Source organism: Anomaloglossus baeobatrachus, chromosome 9, assembly GCF_048569485.1.
Source record: "Anomaloglossus baeobatrachus isolate aAnoBae1 chromosome 9, aAnoBae1.hap1, whole genome shotgun sequence".
NCBI classification, from domain to species: domain Eukaryota; kingdom Metazoa; phylum Chordata; class Amphibia; order Anura; family Aromobatidae; genus Anomaloglossus; species Anomaloglossus baeobatrachus.
In genome coordinates, this window is record NC_134361.1 from 34,646,190 (window position 1) to 34,666,221 (window position 20,032).

Consider the following 20,032-nt stretch of genomic DNA (forward strand, 5'->3'; position numbering starts at 1 on the left):
CCAGAAGGTCGTCCAGATAAGGAAGCACTGCTAACCCCTGGAGGTGCAGGACCGCAATCACTGCCGCCATGACCTTGGTGAATACCAGAGGGGCCGTGGCTAACCCGAAGGGGAGAGCCACGAATTGGAAATGATAATCTCCTATCGCAAAAAGTAACCAACGGTGATGTGACACTGCAATTGGCACATGTAGATAGGCATCTCTGATGTCGATGGATGCCAGGAACTCCCCTTGGGTCATAGAGGCAATGACTGATCGCAGAGACTCCATGCGAAAATGCCGCACCCGGACATGCTTGTTGAGAAGCTTGAGATCCAGGATGGGCCGGAAGGTACCGTCCTTTTTGGGAACTAGGAAGAGATTTGAGTAAAAACCTCTGAACCGTTCCTGAGCGGGAACTGGGACAATCACTCCGTTTGCCTGCAAGGACGCCACGGCCTGCGAGAAGGCGGCGGCCTTGGAGCAGGAGGGAGTCGAGAGAAAAAAAATTTGTTTGGAGGGCTGGAAGAGAATTCTATCCTGGAGCCGTGAGATATGATGTCTCTCACCCACTGATCGGAGACTTGCTTTAACCAAGCGTCGCCAAAGTGGGAGAGCCTGCCACCGACTAAGGACGTGGCTGGAGCGGGCCGAGAGTCATGAGGAAGCTGCCTTAGTGGCAGAACCTCCTGCAGTCTTCTGCGGACGCGCTTTTGGGCACCAGTTGGATTTCTGGAAAGCGTTTGTCAGGGCAGGCCCTGGGTTTGGTTACAGCGCTCTGAAAACTGGAGTGGTTAAAGAACACACTCTTCACTCTCTTAGGGGAGGTAAACTGATGTTTTTCTGCCAGAGAGGGTTGCTCCTCTGACACTGGCGGATTGAGATCCAGCACAGAATTAATAGAAGCAATCAAATCACTAAGATCTGAGTCACCCTCAGAGAAATAGATGGGATACATAGCCTCCGAGCCCCCAGTGAGGGCATCCTCCTCATCTTGAGAGTCAGCTCTTGAGACAGAGCCGTGGGATGGGGGAGGGGAGGAAACCCTGCGCCTTCTCTTAGAAGGACGGGGTCTGGGATCAGATGATGAATCCTCTGTGAGCTCCGATGGACGGAGGTCAGAGGATAGGAGTCCTCTGTCAAGAGTATTAGAGGCACTCTGTGAGGGAGGCTGATGCATATTCATCAAAGTCCTGGACAAAAGTCCCATGGACTCAGCAAATGACTGGGATATGGACCTAGAAAAGGACTCTACCCAGGCCGGGGGTTCAATCACAGGTGCAGCCGCAGCCTGAGAGACCACTGGGGGTGAGACTCCAGGCTGTGGCACCGCCAAGTTAGAGCAGACATCACAATGTGGATAGGTGCTCGGCTCAGGCAGCAGTAGCTTACATGCAGTGCATGCAGAATAAAGCTTTGGAGCCTTGCTCCTTGTGTGAGACATGCTGCTGGAGTGGGGGCTTTGCAGAGAATGAACCCCAGGGAGAATATACAGAGGTCCACAACCGGAGACCGGCTGTGGCTTACCAGACCGCTGAGCGCGGTGTTGTGTGCCCTCCAGATCCCGAAGCCCGGTCCCCCAGTCGCAGCACCTCAGCAGAGATGCAGAATGCAGGATGTCCCAGAGCAGAGTGAACTCTGCCTGAGAAGAGGGCGTTCCTATAAAAGAGCGGGAACTGGAGGGCTATAGAGACCTGCCGGGAAGGAGGGACGCCCCAGCAGTGGGGAGTGTCCCTCCCCTGTGTAGAACGGCCGCCGGGAGGAGCCGAACCTGTCCCTCTGCATGAGTGACATGCGAGGGCAGGAAAATGAAACTAGGCCTCCGGCGAAGCCGGGGCCTAAATTTAAGCGGCGAGGCCAACAAGCAGGCACCATCGGCGCGGTTCTCAGGCAAAAGCTAGAGAACCCACCGGAAAAGTTAAAACAATCACATACAGCATACTCTCCCCTTATAATAAAGAACCGGGACCCCCAACATAAACGTCTCAGGTACTTAGCTGCTGAGACGCAGGGCCATGTCTCTGGGGATGAGTGCTCCGTGCCAACAGAATCCTCAAGGGGCTGTGGATGGAGACCAGACTCCTGCCAGGCATGGAGACCGTGCTGGCTCCCACTTCAAGCCAGAGCCGCAGCCTTGTAAATCAACCTTAACAGCACCGCCGACACAGTGGGGTGAGAAGGGACATGCTGGGAGTCCAGACATGGACCCGCTTTTCTTCAAACTCTTTCCAAAAGTCAAACAAAATCAGATGAGAATGCATATGTGGATGTATGCCTCCTGACACAAAGCAATAAACTGGCTAGGACTGGCTACCAGGGGGTGTATAAGCTCAGAGGGAGGAGCTACACTTTTAAGTGTAGTACTTTGTGTGTCCTCCGGAGGCAGAAGCTAAACACCCATGGTCTGGGTCTCCCAAAGGAACGATAAAGAAATTTAATTTTGCACACTCACACTTCTGGACCCCGAGAGCGTCATAGGCTATGTTTTGAGGGGAAATTTTAACCTCGAGCTTTACAGTTATTCACCAAAAAACCTGCCTCCATTAAAGCGAATGGAGCTTGGAGCCACAGTGCAGCCAGAACTTCAGAAGAATGCGCAGCCACGCCCTTAAATGGAATGTTGGCGTGGCGAAAGAGTCGGGGAGACAGACGGCGAAAGAGTCGGGGAGACAGACGGCGAAAGAGTCGGCGAGACAGACGGCGAAAGAGTCGGGGAGACAGACGGCGAAAGAGTGGGGGAGACAGACGGCGAGACAGACGGCGAGACAGACGGCGAGACAGACGGCGAGACAGACGGCGAGACAGACGGCGAGACAGACGGCGAGACAGACGGCGAGACAGACGGCGAGACAGACGGCGAGACAGACGGCGAGACAGACGGCGAGACAGACGGCGAGACAGACGGCGAGACAGACGGCGAGACAGACGGCGAGACAGACGGCGAGACAGACGGCGAGACAGACGGGGAGACAGACGGGGAGACAGACGGGGAGACAGACGGGGAGACAGACGGGGAGACAGACGGGGAGACAGACGGGGAGACAGACGGGGAGACAGACGGGGAGACAGACGGGGAGACAGACGGGGAGACAGACGGGGAGACAGACGGGGAGACAGACGGGGAGACAGACGGGGAGACAGACGGGGAGACAGACGGGGAGACAGACGGGGAGACAGACGGGGAGACAGACGGGGAGACAGACGGGGAGACAGACGGGGAGACAGACGGGGAGACAGACGGGGAGACAGACGGGGAGACAGACGGGGAGACAGACGGGGAGACAGACGGGGAGACAGACGGGGAGACAGACGGGGAGACAGACGGGGAGACAGACGGGGAGACAGACGGGGAGACAGACGGGGAGACAGACGGGGAGACAGACGGGGAGACAGACGGGGAGACAGACGGGGAGACAGACGGGGAGACAGACGGGGAGACAGACGGGGAGACAGACGGGGAGACAGACGGGGAGACAGACGGGGAGACAGACGGGGAGACAGACGGGGAGACAGACGGGGAGACAGACGGGGAGACAGACGGGGAGACAGACGGGGAGACAGACGGGGAGACAGACGGGGAGACAGACGGGGAGACAGACGGGGAGACAGACGGGGAGACAGACGGGGAGACAGACGGGGAGACAGACGGGGAGACAGACGGGGAGACAGACGGGGAGACAGACGGGGAGACAGACGGGGAGACAGACGGGGAGACAGACGGGGAGACAGACGGGGAGACAGACGGGGAGACAGACGGGGAGACAGACGGGGAGACAGACGGGGAGACAGACGGGGAGACAGACGGGGAGACAGACGGGGAGACAGACGGGGAGACAGACGGGGAGACAGACGGGGAGACAGACGGGGAGACAGACGGGGAGACAGACGGGGAGACAGACGGGGAGACAGACGGGGAGACAGACGGGGAGACAGACGGGGAGACAGACGGGGAGACAGACGGGGAGACAGACGGGGAGACAGACGGGGAGACAGACGGGGAGACAGACGGGGAGACAGACGGGGAGACAGACGGGGAGACAGACGGGGAGACAGACGGGGAGACAGACGGGGAGACAGACGGGGAGACAGACGGGGAGACAGACGGGGAGACAGACGGGGAGACAGACGGGGAGACAGACGGGGAGACAGACGGGGAGACAGACGGGGAGACAGACGGGGAGACAGACGGGGAGACAGACGGGGAGACAGACGGGGAGACAGACGGGGAGACAGACGGGGAGACAGACGGGGAGACAGACGGGGAGACAGACGGGGAGACAGACGGGGAGACAGACGGGGAGACAGACGGGGAGACAGACGGGGAGACAGACGGGGAGACAGACGGGGAGACAGACGGGGAGACAGACGGGGAGACAGACGGGGAGACAGACGGGGAGACAGACGGGGAGACAGACGGGGAGACAGACGGGGAGACAGACGGGGAGACAGACGGGGAGACAGACGGGGAGACAGACGGGGAGACAGACGGGGAGACAGACGGGGAGACAGACGGGGAGACAGACGGGGAGACAGACGGGGAGACAGACGGGGAGACAGACGGGGAGACAGACGGGGAGACAGACGGGGAGACAGACGGGGAGACAGACGGGGAGACAGACGGGGAGACAGACGGGGAGACAGACGGGGAGACAGACGGGGAGACAGACGGGGAGACAGACGGGGAGACAGACGGGGAGACAGACGGGGAGACAGACGGGGAGACAGACGGGGAGACAGACGGGGAGACAGACGGGGAGACAGACGGGGAGACAGACGGGGAGACAGACGGGGAGACAGACGGGGAGACAGACGGGGAGACAGACGGGGAGACAGACGGGGAGACAGACGGGGAGACAGACGGGGAGACAGACGGGGAGACAGACATTATAATTACATTTTATCTATTTGTGGTTTTTGTGTGTAGAATACATTTTTGTTATTACATTCTATTTTGTTAACAGCAGTTATTAACCCGGGCGAAGCCGGATAGTACAGCTAGTTAAAAAAAAAATTGGTGCTAATGGCTTATCTAAATCTCAAATGTTCAGACAATAGAATCCTTTATTTTCAAACCTATTGGAGCGTTATATCTTGATACAATTCATTTCTCAATGATCTTTGAATTGCGACATGACATGACATACATATCTATTTGCTGCTTACCCATTGTCCAAGCTCTAACTGAGCTTTAAAGAGAGGAGGAGACATGAGAGATGTCCGGGAAAGTTCAGTGATCTAAAGAGGGAGACAGAAGAAAAATATTTTATTAGATATTCTGGAAAGAAAATACATTTTTTTTTTAGTTCTACATCCAAAGACTGCTCTGGAGGGTGGAAAGAGCGTCTGCTGCAGAACTTACAATCTAAATAACTTGTGTGTCCCGTTTACCTTATTCTCTAGATCCCTCATCAGCTCCATCGCTTGCACTTCTGGAGAAATCTCAGGCAAATCCAATGCTTTCCCGACCAGGCGGAGTTCATCCAGAACGTCTTTGTTGTGTCTTACAGATCCAGAAGTGGAAACGCTTGATCTCTTCAGGAGTCGAGCCGCCTCCAGCTCTGTGCTCAGGAACACTAGGGTAAAAGGATTCATAGGCCTGTAAGCTCCCGTAATACAAGAAATACATTCATAGATATTAAGGTTGCAGAAAGACAGAAGTACATAGAGTTCAACCTACAACAAGCAAAAATTAATAATCCAACTACTAAAGGGTCACTCGGCCTTTGAAAACTACCTGCGTTAATGTCCAGAAAAATATCTCCAGGGGAAGATAAACAATAATGGAACTAAACTCTTAAGGGTGCTTTACACGCTGCGACATCGCTAGCGATCTCGTTAGCGATGTGATCTGCCGAGATCGCACATGTGACCGGCGCTACAAAACCGCCCTATGTGCGATCTCGGCAGATCACATCGCTAACGAGATCGCTAGCGATGTCGCAGAGCGTGTAAAGCACCCTTTAATGTCAAACATTATGATTTAATAATTAGGCCATATTTAGCGATTTTCTACTAGGGCAAGTAAAGAAGGGAATTTTGTTTAATTACCGTAAATTCCTTTTCTTCTAGCTCCTATTGGGAGACCCAGACAATTGGGTGTATAGGCTATGCCTCCGGAGGCCACACAAAGTATTACACTTTAAAAAGTGTAACCCCTCCCCTTCTGCCTATACACCCTCCCGTGCATCACGGGACCATCAGTTTTGGTGCCAAAGCAGGAAGGAGAAAACTTATAAATTGGTCTAAGGTAAATTCAATCCGAAGGATGTTCGGAGAACTGAAACCATGAACCAAAACAACAATTCAACATGAACAACATGTGTACACAAAAGAACAACCAGCCCGAAGGGAGACCCAGACAATTGGGATGTCCAAAAGCAGTCCCTGGGTGGGTAAAAGAATACCTCGATAAAAAGAGCCGAAAAACGGCCCCCTCTTACAGGTGGGCAACCGCCGCCTGAAGCACTCGCCTACCTAGGCTGGCATCTGCCGAAGCATAGGCATGCACCGGATAGTGTTTCGTGAAAGTGTGCAGACTCGACCAGGTAGCCGCCTGACACACCTGCTGAGCCGTAGCCTGGTGCCGCAATGCCCAGGATGCACCTACGGCTCTGGTAGAATGGGCTTTCAGCCCTAAAGGAATCGGAAGCCCAGAAGAACGGTAGGCTTCAAGAATCAGTTCCTTGATCCACCGAGCCAAGGTTGACTTGGAAGCCTGCGACCCCTTACGCTGGCCAGCGACAAGGACAACGAGCGCATCAGAACGGCGCAGGGGCGCCGTGCGCGAAATGTAGAGCCGGAGTGCTCTCACGAGATCTAACAAGTGCAAATCCTTTTCACATTGGTGAACTGGATGAGGGCCAAAAGAAGGTAAGGAGATATCCTGATTGAGATGAAAAGGGGATACCACCTTAGGTAGAAATTCCGGGACCGGACGCAGAACCACCTTATCCTGGTGAAACACCAGGAAGGGGGCTTTGCATGACAGCGCTGCTAGCTCAGACACTCTCCGAAGTGATGTGACTGCCACTAGGAAGGCCACCTTCTGCGAAAGGCGTGATAGAGATAACCCTGAGGACGCTAAGGGTATGTGCGCACGTTGCTTTTTACCTGCTTTTTACCTGCTTTTTTGCTGCTTTTTCTTCTGCGCTGTTTAATGCCAAAATGGATGTGTTCTTCTATTCAAGCAAAGTCTATGGGAATTTGGGTTTCTTGTTCACACTATTGTTGTTCAAAATGCTGCCTTTTTGTGGCAGAACTTTGGTCAAAAACTCAGCTTTGCAGTGCAAATCCCAAATGGCAAAAACAATTGACATGTTGCTTCTTTGAAAAGCTGAGTTTTTGACCAAAGTTCTGCCACAAAAACGCAGCATTTTGAACAACATAGTGTGAACAAGAAACCCAAATTCCCATAGACTTTGCTTGAATAGAAGAACACATCCATTTTGGCATTAAACAGCGCAGAAGAAAAAGCAGCAAAAAAGCAGGTAAAAAGCAGGTAAAAAGCAACGTGCGCACATACCCTAAGAGCCAGGACTCAATGGCCACACAGTCAGGTTGAGGGCCGCAGAATTCAGATGGAAAAATGGCCCTTGAGACAGCAAGTCTGGTCGGTCTGGGAGTGCCCACGGTTGACCCACCGTGAGGTGCCACAGATCCGGGTACCACGACCTCCTCGGCCAGTCTGGAGCGACGAGGATGGCGCGGCGGCAGTCGGACCTGATCTTGCGTAACACTCTGGGCAGCAGTGCCAGAGGAGGAAATACATAAGGCAGTCGAAACTGCGACAAGTCCTGAACTAATGCGTCTGCCGCCAGCGCTCTGTGATCTTGAGACCGTGCCATGAATGCCGGGACTTTGTTGTTGTGCCGAGACGCCATGAGGTCGACGTCTGGCGTTCCCCAGCGGCAACAGATCTCTTGAAACACGTCCGGGTGAAGAGACCATTCCCCTGCGTCCATGCCCTGGCGACTGAGAAAGTCTGCTTCCTAGTTTTCTACGCCCGGGATGTGAACTGCGGAGATGGTGGAGGCTGTGGCTTCCGCCCCCAGCAGAATCCGCCGAACTTCTTGGAAGGCTTGACGACTGCGTGTGCCGCCCTGGTGGTTGATGTACGCGACCGCCGTGGCGTTGTCCGACTGTATTCGGATCTGCCTGCCCTCCAGCCACCGCTGGAACGCCTTTAGGGCTAGATACACTGCCCTTATCTCCAGAACATTGATGTGAAGGGAGGACTCTGTCGGAGTCCAGGTTCCCTGAGCCCTGTGGTGGAGGAAGACCGCTCCCCACCCTGACAGACTCGCGTCCGTCGTGACCACAGCTCACGATGGGGGCAGGAAGGATTTTCCCTTCGACAAAGAAGTGGGAAGAAGCCACCACTGAAGAGAGGTTTTGGCTGCCAGTGAAAGAGAGACGTTCCTGTCTAGGGACGTCGACCTCCTGTCCCATTTGCGGAGAATGTCCCATTGAAGTGGACGCAGATGAAACTGCGCAAAGGGAACTGCCTCCATTGCTGTCACCATCTTCCCTAGGAAGTGCATGAGGCGCCTCAAGGGGTGTGACTGGGCCCGAAGGAGAGAGTGCACCCCTGTCTGCAGCGAACACTGTTTGTCCAGCGGAAGCTTCACTATCGCTGAGAGAGTATGAAACTCCATCCCGAGGTAAGTCAGTGATTGGGTCGGTGTCAATTTTGACTTTGGGAAATTGATGATCCACCCGAACCTCTGGAGAGTCTCCAGAGCAATGGTCAGGCTGTGTTGACATGCCACCCGGGAGTGTAGGACCGCCACCACTGATGCCATGACCTTGGTGAAGACCCGTAGGGCTGTCGCCAGGCCGAAAGGCAGTGCCACGAACTGAAGGTGTTCGTCCCCGATGGCGAAACGCAGGAAGCGTTGATGCTCTGGTGCAATCGGCACATGGAGATAAGCATCCCTGATGTCGATTGATGCTAGGAAGTCTCCTTGGGACATCGAGACGATGACAGAGCGGAGAGATTCCATCCGGAACTGTCTGGTTCTGACGTGTCTGTTGAGCAGTTTGAGGTCCAGAACGGGACGGAATGATCCGTCCTTTTTTGGCAACCCGAACAAGTTGTAGTAAAAACCGCGACCACGTTCTTGAAGGGGAACGGGGATCACAAATCCTTCTGCCTTCAGAGTGTTCACCGCCTGAAAAAGTGCATCGGCTCGCTCGGGGGGGCGGAGATGTTCTGAAGAAACGAGTCGGAGGACGAGAACTGAGCTCTATCCTGTAACCGTGAGACAGAATGTCTCTCACCCATCGGTCTTGGACATGTGGCCACCAGGCGTCGCAAAAGCGGGAGAGCCTGCCACCGACCGAGGATGCGGTTTGGTGAGGCCGAAAGTCATGAGGAGGCCGCCTTGGAGGCGGTTCCTCCGGCGGTCTTTGTAGGACGTGACTTAGCCCGCCATGCAGAAGAGTTCCTCTGGCCCTTCTCTGACCTGTTGGACGTGGAGGAACGGGACTTGGCTGAGGGCCGAAAGGACCGAAACCTCGATTGTATTTTTCGTTGCTGAGGTCTGTTTGGTTTGGACTGGGGTAAGGACGAGTCCTTTCCCTTGGATTGTTTAATAATTTCATCCAATTGCTCGCCAAACAAACGGTCGCCAGAAAATGGCAAACCGGTTAATAACTTCTTGGAAGCAGTCTGCCTTCCATTCGCGTAGCCACATGGCCCTGCGGACTGCCACCGAATTGGCGGACGCTACCGCTGTACGGCTCGCAGAGTCCAGGACGGCGTTCATGGCGTAGGACGAGAAGGCCGACGCCTGAGAAGTCAAAGACACAACTTGCGGAGCAGAGGTACGTGTGACCGCATTAATCTCAGACAGACAAGCTGAGATAGCTTGGAGTGCCCACACGGCTGCAAAGGCCGGAGCAAAAGACGCGCCTATGGCTTCATAGATGGATTTCATCAGGAGCTCTATTTGCCTGTCAGTGGCATCCTTGAGCGATGAACCATCTGCCACTGCTACTATGGATCTAGCCGCCAGTCTAGAGACTGGAGGATCCACCTTGGGACACTGAGCCCAACCCTTAACTACGTCAGGGGGGGAAGGGGTAACGTGTGTCATTAAGGCGCTTAGTAAAGCGCTTGTCCGGAAATGCTCTGTGCTTCTGGACAGCATCTCTGAAGTTAGAGTGATCGAAAAACGCACTCCGTGTACGTTTGGGAAACCTAAACTGGTGTTTCTCCTGCTGCGAAGCCGACTCCTCTATAGGTGGAGTTGGGGGAGAAAGATCTAGCACCTGGTTGATGGACGCTATAAGGTCATTTACTATGGCGTCCCCTTCAGGTGTATCAAGATTGAGAGCAACGTCAGGATCAGAGCCCTGAGCTGCGACCTCCGCTTCATCCTCCAGAGAGTCCTCATGCTGAGACCCCGAACAGCGTGATGATGTCGGGGGAAGGTTCCCAGCGAGCCCGCTTAGCCGGTCTGGGACTGCGGTCCGTGTCGGAGTCCTCACCATGGGACCTAGGTGTCACCCCAGGAGCACTTTGCTGCGCCGACCGAGGGGGGCCTGGGGGCGATGAACTCACAGTGCCCGGGGCCTGTGTTACCGATCTGGACTGCAAGGCTTCTAGTATCTTAGCAGACCATCTGTCCATAGACTGAGCCATGGATTGTGAAAGCGACTCAGTTTCGCAGCCAAAACTGCAAACTCTGTCCCTGCCACCTGGACAGTGGAAGCCGGCGGTTCTACCTGAGCCGAGGGTCCCACCAGTGCCCAAGGCTCCGGCTGAGTGAGTGCCACAGGGGCCGAGCATTGCACACAGTGAGGGTAGGTGGAACCTGCAGGTAACATAGCCGCACAAGAGGTACAGGTTGCAAAATAAGCCTGTGCCTTGGCACCCTTGCTCTTTGCGGACAACATGCTGTTGTCTCCTCTGAGAGTGATCAGTGAGGGTATATAGCCAAAAGCCAAATAATGCAGCCGAACAGAGAAAATGTATACAAATTATATATATATATATATATATATTATACACACACACATATACACTTCGGCACCTTAGGGGGGCCAGCACCTGGTAACCGGTGTGGCTTACCGACCGCCCAAAGCGGTTGTGTGTCTACCAGATTCCCTGCCTGGGCCTCCCAGAGCTGCAGAGCTCGTTCTGAAATCCTCCACCGGCAGAATGTAAAAATGGCTGCCAGAGTTCTCAGGGGAGGAGGGAGCCGTGGGCGTGACTAATAAAGTGCGGGAATCTGGTGCCCCACAGTGCTCAGTGAGGGGGGAGGAGGACACCTAAGTATGCTCCAGCCCTCACTGCTGACGTCCAGTTGACCGTCCCGCCCTTACCCCTGACTGGCAGGCCCGGGGGCGGGAGTTATGGTACTAGGCCGCAGAAGCCGGGGACTAAATTTAATAACGTGGCCGGCAGACAGGCGCCGTCGGCGCGGTAGTCCCGGTCGTCACAAAAAAACAGCAGCCGCTGCAGCGTCTGTAACACAGGCGCTCCATGCACAGTCCCCAAGGGGACACAGAGTACCTGTTAGATGCAGGGCCTGTCCCTGATGATACCCAGTCTCCTGTCCGTCAGATTCCCCCAGGGGCTGCGGAGGGAGCCCGGTCCCAGTGCCTGGATGACCGGTTAGGATCCCACTTCTCCCAGAGCCTCTAAGGGATGGGGAAGGAAAAACGGCATGTGGCTCCAGCCTTTGTACCCGCAATGGGTACCTCAAGCTTAACAGCACCGCCGACTTAGTGGGGTGAGAAGGGAGCATGCCGGGGGCCCTGTTGGGGGCCCTCTTTTCTTCCATCCGATACAATCAGCAGCTGCTGCTGACTAAAATGGGAGCTTGCGTGAATGTGTGCCTCCTTCAACACAAAGCATAACACTGATGGTCCCGTGATGCACGGGAGGGTGTATAGGCAGAGGGGAGGGGTTACACTTTTTAAAGTGTAATACTTTGTGTGGCCTCCGGAGGCAGTAGCTATACACCCAATTGTCTGGGTCTCCCAATGGAGCGACAAAGAAAGTTATATTTTAATTGTACTCAACGTATTCGCCCTAGAACTAGTGATGACCAGGAAGCCGCTGACGATGCCACAATCAGTGAGAATTTGTCTCATCAGACCAACCAACTTTTGCCTGACCATGTTAATGATAAAAATGCTTACGTAAGGGGTTCTTTGAAAAAAAAAAAAAAAAAAAAAAAAAAAAATCAGTTGTAGATTTGAAACCTCTGTCACTCCAGCTCTATTCCCCACCCAGTGCTGCCTCCTCCTTAATTCAATTGCCCTAGGTTGATGGGAGGATTGTACAGTCATAAAGGGTGAGTAAAGTATAAAAAAAAAAAAACAAAACTGAAAAACACCTCCAAAAGGATAAGACAAGTGTGAACCGAGACAACTACTCAAAATCATCCAAAAACTTCAGCAGCACTCTGAAATGCTATAATATGTAGACATCGAATATATGAAATTGGAATTACATTACTGCTATAGAAACGATGTTAAAAATAAAGAGAATTTTGTTACTTACCGTAAATTCTTTTTCTTATAGTTCCGTATTGGGAGACCCAGACCATGGGTGTTTAGCTTCTGCCTCCGGAGGACACACAAAGTACTACACTAAAAGTGTAGCTCCTCCCTCTGAGCTTATACACCCCCTGGTAGCCAGTCCTAGCCAGTTTAGTGCAAAAGCTGAAGGAGAATAGCCACCCACAAGTAGAACCGAGTAAGAACCGGAACAACCGGAGACTCTGTCCACGACAACAGCCGGTGATAACCCACGGAACAAGAAAATTGCCAACAGGCAACAGGGAGGGTGCTGGGTCTCCCAATACGGAACTATAAGAAAAAGAATTTACGGTAAGTAACAAAATTCTCTTTCTTTATCGTTCCTTTGGGAGACCCAGACCATGGTACGTTCCAAAGCTGTCCCTGGGTGGGAATAAACAGAAAAAACTAAGAAGTAGGCGGAGCCTAACGTCACAAGTGGGCGACAGCCGCCTGAAGGATGCGTCTGCCCAAGCTCGCATCTGCCGAAGCATGAGCATGCACTTGGTAGTGCTTCGAAAAGGTATGCAGCCTAGTCCAAGTGGCAGCCTGACAGACTTGTTGAGCCGTAGCCTGGTGCCTAAAAGCCCAAGAGGCACCGACAGCTCTGGTCGAGTGTGCTTTGACCCCCAGCGGGGGAGGCACCTGAGTACTCTGGTAGGCGTCCGAAATGGTCGATCTAATCCAACGGGCCAAGGTCGGCTTAGAAGCAGAGACCCTTGCGCCGCCCTGTGGTTAGCACAAAAAGAGAGGTGCACCGCCTAAGCGCAGCGGTGCGAGCCACATAAATCCGGAGAGCACGCACCAGATCTAGAGTATGCAGCGCTTTCTCAAAGCGATGAACAGGGGCCGGACAGAAGGAAGGCAAGGAAATATCCTGGTTAAGGTGGAAGGGAGAGACCACCTTAGGAAGAAAGTCCGGGGTCGGACGGAGAACCACCTTGTCTTGGTGAAAAACCAAAAAAGGTGACTCCGAGGAGAGCGCAGCCAAATCAGAGACTCTCCTGAGAGAAGTTATGGCAACTAGAAAGGCCACCTTTTGAGAAAGACGATACAAAGAAACCTCCCTAAGAGGCTCAAAGGGGGTTTCTACAATACCGTGAGGACCAAGTTAAGGTCCCAGGGATCAAAGGGCCGCCAATAAGGCGGAATGATGTGAGACGCACCTTGCATGAAGGTGCGGATCTGAGCCAGCCGGGCGAGACGCCGCTGGAACAGCACTGATAGAGCTGAGATTTGTCCCTTGAGAGAGTTGAGGGACAGTCCTAGCTGCAGACCGGACTGTAAAAAAGACAGAAGGGTCGGCAACGAGAATGGCCAAGGAGAATGGTCAAGGAGAATGGCCGGAAGAGCGACACCAGGACAGGAAAATTTTCCAAGTCCTGTGATAGATCTTGACGGAGGAAGACTTACGGGTCCGAGTCATAGTGGAGATGACTTCAGGAGGAATACCAGAAGCCGTCAAAATCCAGGACTCAAGAGCCACGCCGTCAATTTGAGTGCCGCAGAATTCGGGCGGAAAAACGGACCTTGCGAGAGCAGGTCTGGACGGTCCGGAAGATGCCACGGGCATCTCCACGGACAGTTGGAGCAGGTCCGGATACCAAGCTCGCCTGGGCCAGTCCGGTGCAATGACGATGACTCGACGGCCCGCCATTCTGATCTTGCGCAGGACTCTGGGCAAGAGAGCTAGAGGGGGAAACACGTAGGACAGACGAAACTGGGCCCAGTCTTGAACCAGAGCGTCCGCGGCGAAGGCCTGAGGATCGTGGGAGCGAGCCACGTAAACCGGAACCTTGTTGTTGTGACGGGATGCCATTAGGTCCACGACCGGAGTGCCCCACTTGCGGCAGATTGACTGAAACACTGCTGGGTGCAGGGACCACTCGCCACCGTCCACGGATTGATGGCTGAGATAATCTGCCTCCCAGTTTTCTACGCCAGGGATGTGGACTGCGGATATGGTGGACTCGGAGTCCTCCGCCCATTGAAGAATGCGTTGGACCTCCAACATTGCCAGGCGGCTGCGTGTCCCGCCTTGGTGATTGATGTAGGCAACCGCTGTCGCGTTGTCTGACTGGACTCGAATGTGCCTGCCCGCCAACAGGTGGTGAAAGGCTAGGAGAGCTAGAAGCACAGCTCTGGTTTCCAGCACATTGATTGAAAGGGCTGACTCGGACGGAGTCCAAGTGCCCTGTGCTCTGTGGTGGAGATGTACCGCTCCCCAGCCGGATAGGCTGGCATCCGTGGTGAGAATCACCCAGGACGGAGTCAGGAAGGCGCGCCCTTGGGACAAGGAGAGGGGTCGAAGCCACCACTGAAGAAAGCTCCTGGTCCGTGGCGACAGAGCCACTAACCTCTGTAAGGAGGAAGGCTGCTTGTCCCAACAGCGGAGAATGTCCAGCTGCAGAGGACGCAGGTGGAACTGGGCAAAGGGAACCGCCTCCATGGAAGCCACCATTTGACCCAGCACCTGCATCAGGCGCCTGAGGGATTAACGGCGGGGCCTCAGGAGAGCGCGCACCGCTAGCCGGAGAGACTGCTGTTTGATTAAGGGCAACTTCACAAGTGCCGGCAAAGTCTTGAACTGCATCCCTAGGTACGTGAGACTCTGGGTCGGAGTCAGAGTGGATTTGGGAAGATTGACAATCCACCCGAATTGGGCTAGGGTGGCGAGAGTGAGCGAAACACTCCGCTGACAGTCTGCGCTGGATGGACCCTTGACCAGAAGGTCGTCCAGATAAGGAAGCACTGCTAACCCCTGGAGGTGCAGGACCGCAATCACTGCCGCCATGACCTTGGTGAATACCCGAGGGGCCGTGGCTAACCCGAAGGGGAGAGCCACGAATTGGAAATGATCCTCTCCTATCGCAAAACGTAACCAACGCTGATGTGACACTGCGATTGGCACATGTAGATAGGCATCTCTGATGTCGATGGACGCCAGGAACTCCCCTTGGGTCATAGAGGCAATGACTGATCGCAGAGACTCCATGCGAAAATGCCGCACCCGGACATGCTTGTTGAGAAGCTTGAGATCCAGGATGGGCCGGAAGGTACCGTCCTTTTTTGGAACTAGGAAGAGATTTGAGTAAAAACCTATTAACCGTTCCTGAGCGGGAACTGGGACAATCACTCCGTTTGCCTGCAAGGACGCCACGGCCTGCGAGAAGGCGGCGGCCTTGGAGCAAGAGGGAGTCTAGAGAAAAAATCTGGAGGGCTGGAAGAGAATTCTATCCTGTAGCAGTGAGATATGATGTCTCTCACCCACTGATCGGAGACTTGCTTTAACCAAGCGTCGCCAAAGTGGGAGAGCCTGCCACCGACTAAGGACGTGGCTGGAGCGGGCCGAGAGTCATGAGGAAGCTGCCTTAGTGGCAGAACCTCCTGCGGTCTTCTGCGGACGCGCTTTTGGGCGCCAGTTGGATTTCTGATCCTTGGCTGAGTTAGCGGACGAGGCGGAAGGATTAGAGGATGACCAGTTGGAGGAACGAAAGGAACGAAACCTCGATTGATTCCTACCCTGGGCGGGTTTCCTGGTCTTGGTTTGTGGCATGGAAGTACTCTTCCCGCCAGTAGCTTCTTTAATGATTTCATCCAGCTGTTCACCGAACAGCCGTGAACCAGCAAAAGGGAGCCCAGCAAGAAACTTCTTGGAAGAAGCATCTGCCTTCCACTCTTGAAGCCACAAAATCCTGCGGATAACAAGAGAATTAGCTGAAGCCACCGCAGTGCGGTGAGAAGCCTCCAGCATGGCAGACATGGCATAGGATGAAAAAGCTGAAGCCTGAGCAGTTAAGGTAACCATCTCAGGCATAGATTCCTTGGTGAGGGAATGCATCCCCTCTAGAGAAGCAGAGATGGATTTGAGAGCCCACACTGCTGCAAAAGTCGGGGAAAACGCGGCCCCCGCAGCTTCATACACAGATTTGGCCAGAAGGTCAATCTGATGGTCAGTGGAATCCTTAAGTGAGGTGCCATCAGCCACCGACACAACAGTCCAGGCTGATAGCCTAGACACCGGAGGGTCTACCTTTGGGGAGTGAGACCACTCCTTGACCACCTCAGGTGGAAATGGAAACCGGTCATCAGAACCACGCTTTGGAAAGCATTTGTCAGGGCAGGCCCTGGGTTTGGTCACAGCGGTCTGAAAACTGGAGTGGTTAAAGAACACACTCTTTACTCTCTTAGGCGAGGTAAACTGGTGCTTTTCTGCCAAAGAGAGTTGCTCCTCTGACACTGGCGGATTGAGATCCAGCACAGAATTAATAGAAGCAATCAAGTCACTAAGATCTGAGTCAACCTCAGAGAAATCGATGGGATACATAGCCTCCGAGCCCCCAGTGAGGGCATCCTCCTCATCTTGAGAGTCAGCTCTTGAGACAGAGCCGTGGGATGGGGAGGGGGAGGAAACCCTGCGCCTTCTCTTAGAAGGACGGGGTCTGGGATCAGATGATGAATCCTCCGTGAGCTCCGATGGACGGAGGTCAGAGGATAGGAGTCCTCTGTCAAGAGTATTAGAGGTACCCTGTGAGGGGGGCTGATGCATATTCAAAGTCCTGGACAAAAGTCCCATGGACTCAGCAAATGACTGGGATATGGACCTAGAAAAGGACTCTACCCAGGCCGGGGGTTCAATCATAGGTGCAGCAGCAGCCTGAGAGACCACTGGGGGTGAGACTCCAGGCTGTGGCACCGCCAAGTTAGAGCAACCATCACAGTGTGGATAAATGCTCGGCTCAGGAGCTTACATGCAGTGCATGCAGAATAAGGCTTTGGAGCCTTGCTCCTTGCGTGAGACATGCAGTCTTCGCCTCAGTCGAAGATGAAGGAGATACATGACCCACTAGGTGAGGTAGACTGTTCGAGTCACTGGGTCGTGAGCAGAGCAACACATACCTGTTACAGTATCCAGCTTCTGGTCCGGAGAAACGCTAGCCCATTGGATAGCGGGCAGGATCATTGATCTTGAATCCTGGCACTGAACATGACAGCTGCTGGCGTGCCGCCTCATGGGGCAGTGTTGGATGGAGCACTCGCCTCGGTTGAAGATGAGCGGAAAAGTTGAACAAGGCACTCAAGCCTGTTGCTGTATTCGGCTTCTGGTGCTGATAAGTGCTGGCCCATAGGCAAGTGGGCAGGCTCATCAAATCACTCTCGCGCTGTAGACAGGTGCCTACAAGGAACACTGGCACACAGGATAGAGGGTACATTCTGGCAACACTAGCACACCGAATGGTGGGTAGGTGCATAGAGAAACACTGGATAGTGTATACTGGCACCCTGGAAGATGGGCCGACATATAGAGACACTGGCACACGAGCAAGTGGACAGGTCTATGGAACTGTCAATCTGGATGGTGGACAGGTTGACAGAAAAGGTTATAGCACACTAAAACTGAAAGGTGCAAGAAGAAACCTGACCCCCTAAACAGTGGGAGGGTTCACACAACACTGTTACAGTGGTGTAGACAGGTGCGCATAGAAACCTTGTTACACTGAGTATTGTAAGGGCTCGTGGAAAACACTGGTACACCAGAGTAAACAAATTCACGTAGAAACACTGGCCCACGGAACAGCGGGCAGGATCCCCAAAGCACCTGGGTATTGGAGCACACAGGCATGACGCAGACATTGGCACACTGGATAGTGGACAGGTACAAGGAAACGCTGGCATACAGGAGTAGGTCAGAGCGTCGAGAAATGCTGGCCCACTGGATAGAGGACAAGTACGAGGAAGACTAGCACACCAAAGAAGACTAGTACGTAAAGAACACTGGCACACTGGTGTCACTTGCACACTGGTGAAGACTGGTGTAGAGAGAAAGGCACCTGCGCACTGTAACAGACAGGTAGCACGTAGAGACACTGACACGTAGGATAGAGGATAGGCACATGGAAACACAGGGCGTAAACCTGGAACACACTGGAAAGCTGACAGGTTCACGGAGACACTGGAGTGTTCACGGAGAGGGCCATGTCATGGACCGCTGGGTAAGCAACGTGCGTAGTGAAATATGGGTTTCTGACTGCTGGGTAGAGCGCCATAATCTATCCGTAACGTGACGGATAATCGGGCGCAAGAGCGATACTCTGGGAAGATTTAGAGTGCTGTAGTGACGTCCGTAATTAGTGCCACAGGCGTATAATACAGCTGGACACATAGGATCAGTGATTAGTGTTACAGGCGTATAATACCTGGGAGACAGAATGGCAAACTGACAGTGAACGCCCAGAATTCAGGAGCACATCTGGGCTAGGTAAGAGTGAGGAGAAGGTCTGTGAGTGTACATCACAAAAACCGGAGACAATAAAATTGTGCGACATACGGTTCTTCCCAAAGCAGTACCATAGTGAATGGACCTGCCCCTTCACAAACAGTACCCCAGTGAATGGGCCTGCTTCCTCACAACCAGTACCACAGTGAGTGGGCCTGCCACTTCACAAACAGTACCATAGGGAATGGGCCTGCTTCCTCACAACCAGTACCATAGTGAATGGACTTGCTTCTTCACAAATAGCACCACAGTGAAAGGGCCTGCATGTTCAGAGACAACAGTACCCTGGGAATGAGCCCTGAGAGAGATGACAGCTTGATGCCTGGGGCGCTGACTGACACTAAAGTCTGGGGAGCAGTGGACTAATCCCTGCCAGTGAGGGTGCGCTGGGGCAAACACTGCCTGCGGGTGGGCGCTGTGTCGCAAACTTGCGGCGGTGGTCTGGGAAGGGAAGGACGCAGCGGCGCTAGGAGCGCTTACCCGGTTGGTGGATCGGGCCTAATGGCGGCGCTGGCAGTGCTTATCCGGGTGGAGGCACAGGCGCAGCGGCGGCGATAGCAGCGCTTCCCCGGTCAAAGGCTCGAGCCAGCTGCAGAGTCGACCTACCCGGGCAGGGAGTATCGGGCCTCGCGGCGGCAGCAGCGTCGCTTACCCGGAGGGAAGGGCCTGGTCCAGTGGAGGCACAGGAATGACGCGCGCTGGGGATTGGCGCCAGGAAATGACGACAGACGCCGGGAAGAGGACTGGGACCGCGCGAGAAAAAAAGAGGCGGGAGATTTGAAAAGCCCACGCGCGCAGACAGCATTCCGGTTGGGGGCGTGGCCTGGAGAGGCGCGCGGACACTGAGGGGCCGCAATGGAGCCGGGGCCTAAATTTTGAAAGTGGGCCGCCGGAGGCGACGCCGGGCCGCAATGGAGCCGGGGGATAAATTTGAAAGTGGGCCGCCGGAGGGGACACCGGACCGCAATGGAGCCGGGGGCTAAATTTTAAGGTAGGTCGCCGGAGGGGACGTCAGGTAGTGGACGCCACGGCGGGGGGCCGACAGGGGAAGCCAACTACAGAGGGGCCTGTGGAGGGGGCTCTAAGGGAGATGTAGGACCCCCTGACCCAAGTGGAGAAGGGGCTGTGGGGTTTCTATACCCGGGATTCCTCCCCATAACCCGGGACGGGGAAGAAGGAGGGGGGAAGTGTACTTATCTTGAGGTCCCGGCTTGTCCTGAGGTGATCCTGGATCCATCCTGGAA

At 54.3% G+C, this 20,032-nt stretch overlaps 1 protein-coding gene across 1 annotated transcript in view; it reads right to left on the reverse strand.

Moving 5' to 3' along the window:
- Window positions 1–20,032, reverse strand: part of FAM98C (family with sequence similarity 98 member C) — a 70,512-nt gene that overhangs the window by 25,551 nt on the left and 24,929 nt on the right. Inside the window, exons 4-5 of the mRNA XM_075323526.1 lie at window positions 5,369–5,553; window positions 5,144–5,215 (exon numbers count right to left, since the gene is read on the reverse strand). Of these exons, the coding sequence (XP_075179641.1) occupies window positions 5,144–5,215; window positions 5,369–5,553 (257 nt within the window). The remainder of the gene's footprint in view (window positions 1–5,143; window positions 5,216–5,368; window positions 5,554–20,032) is intronic.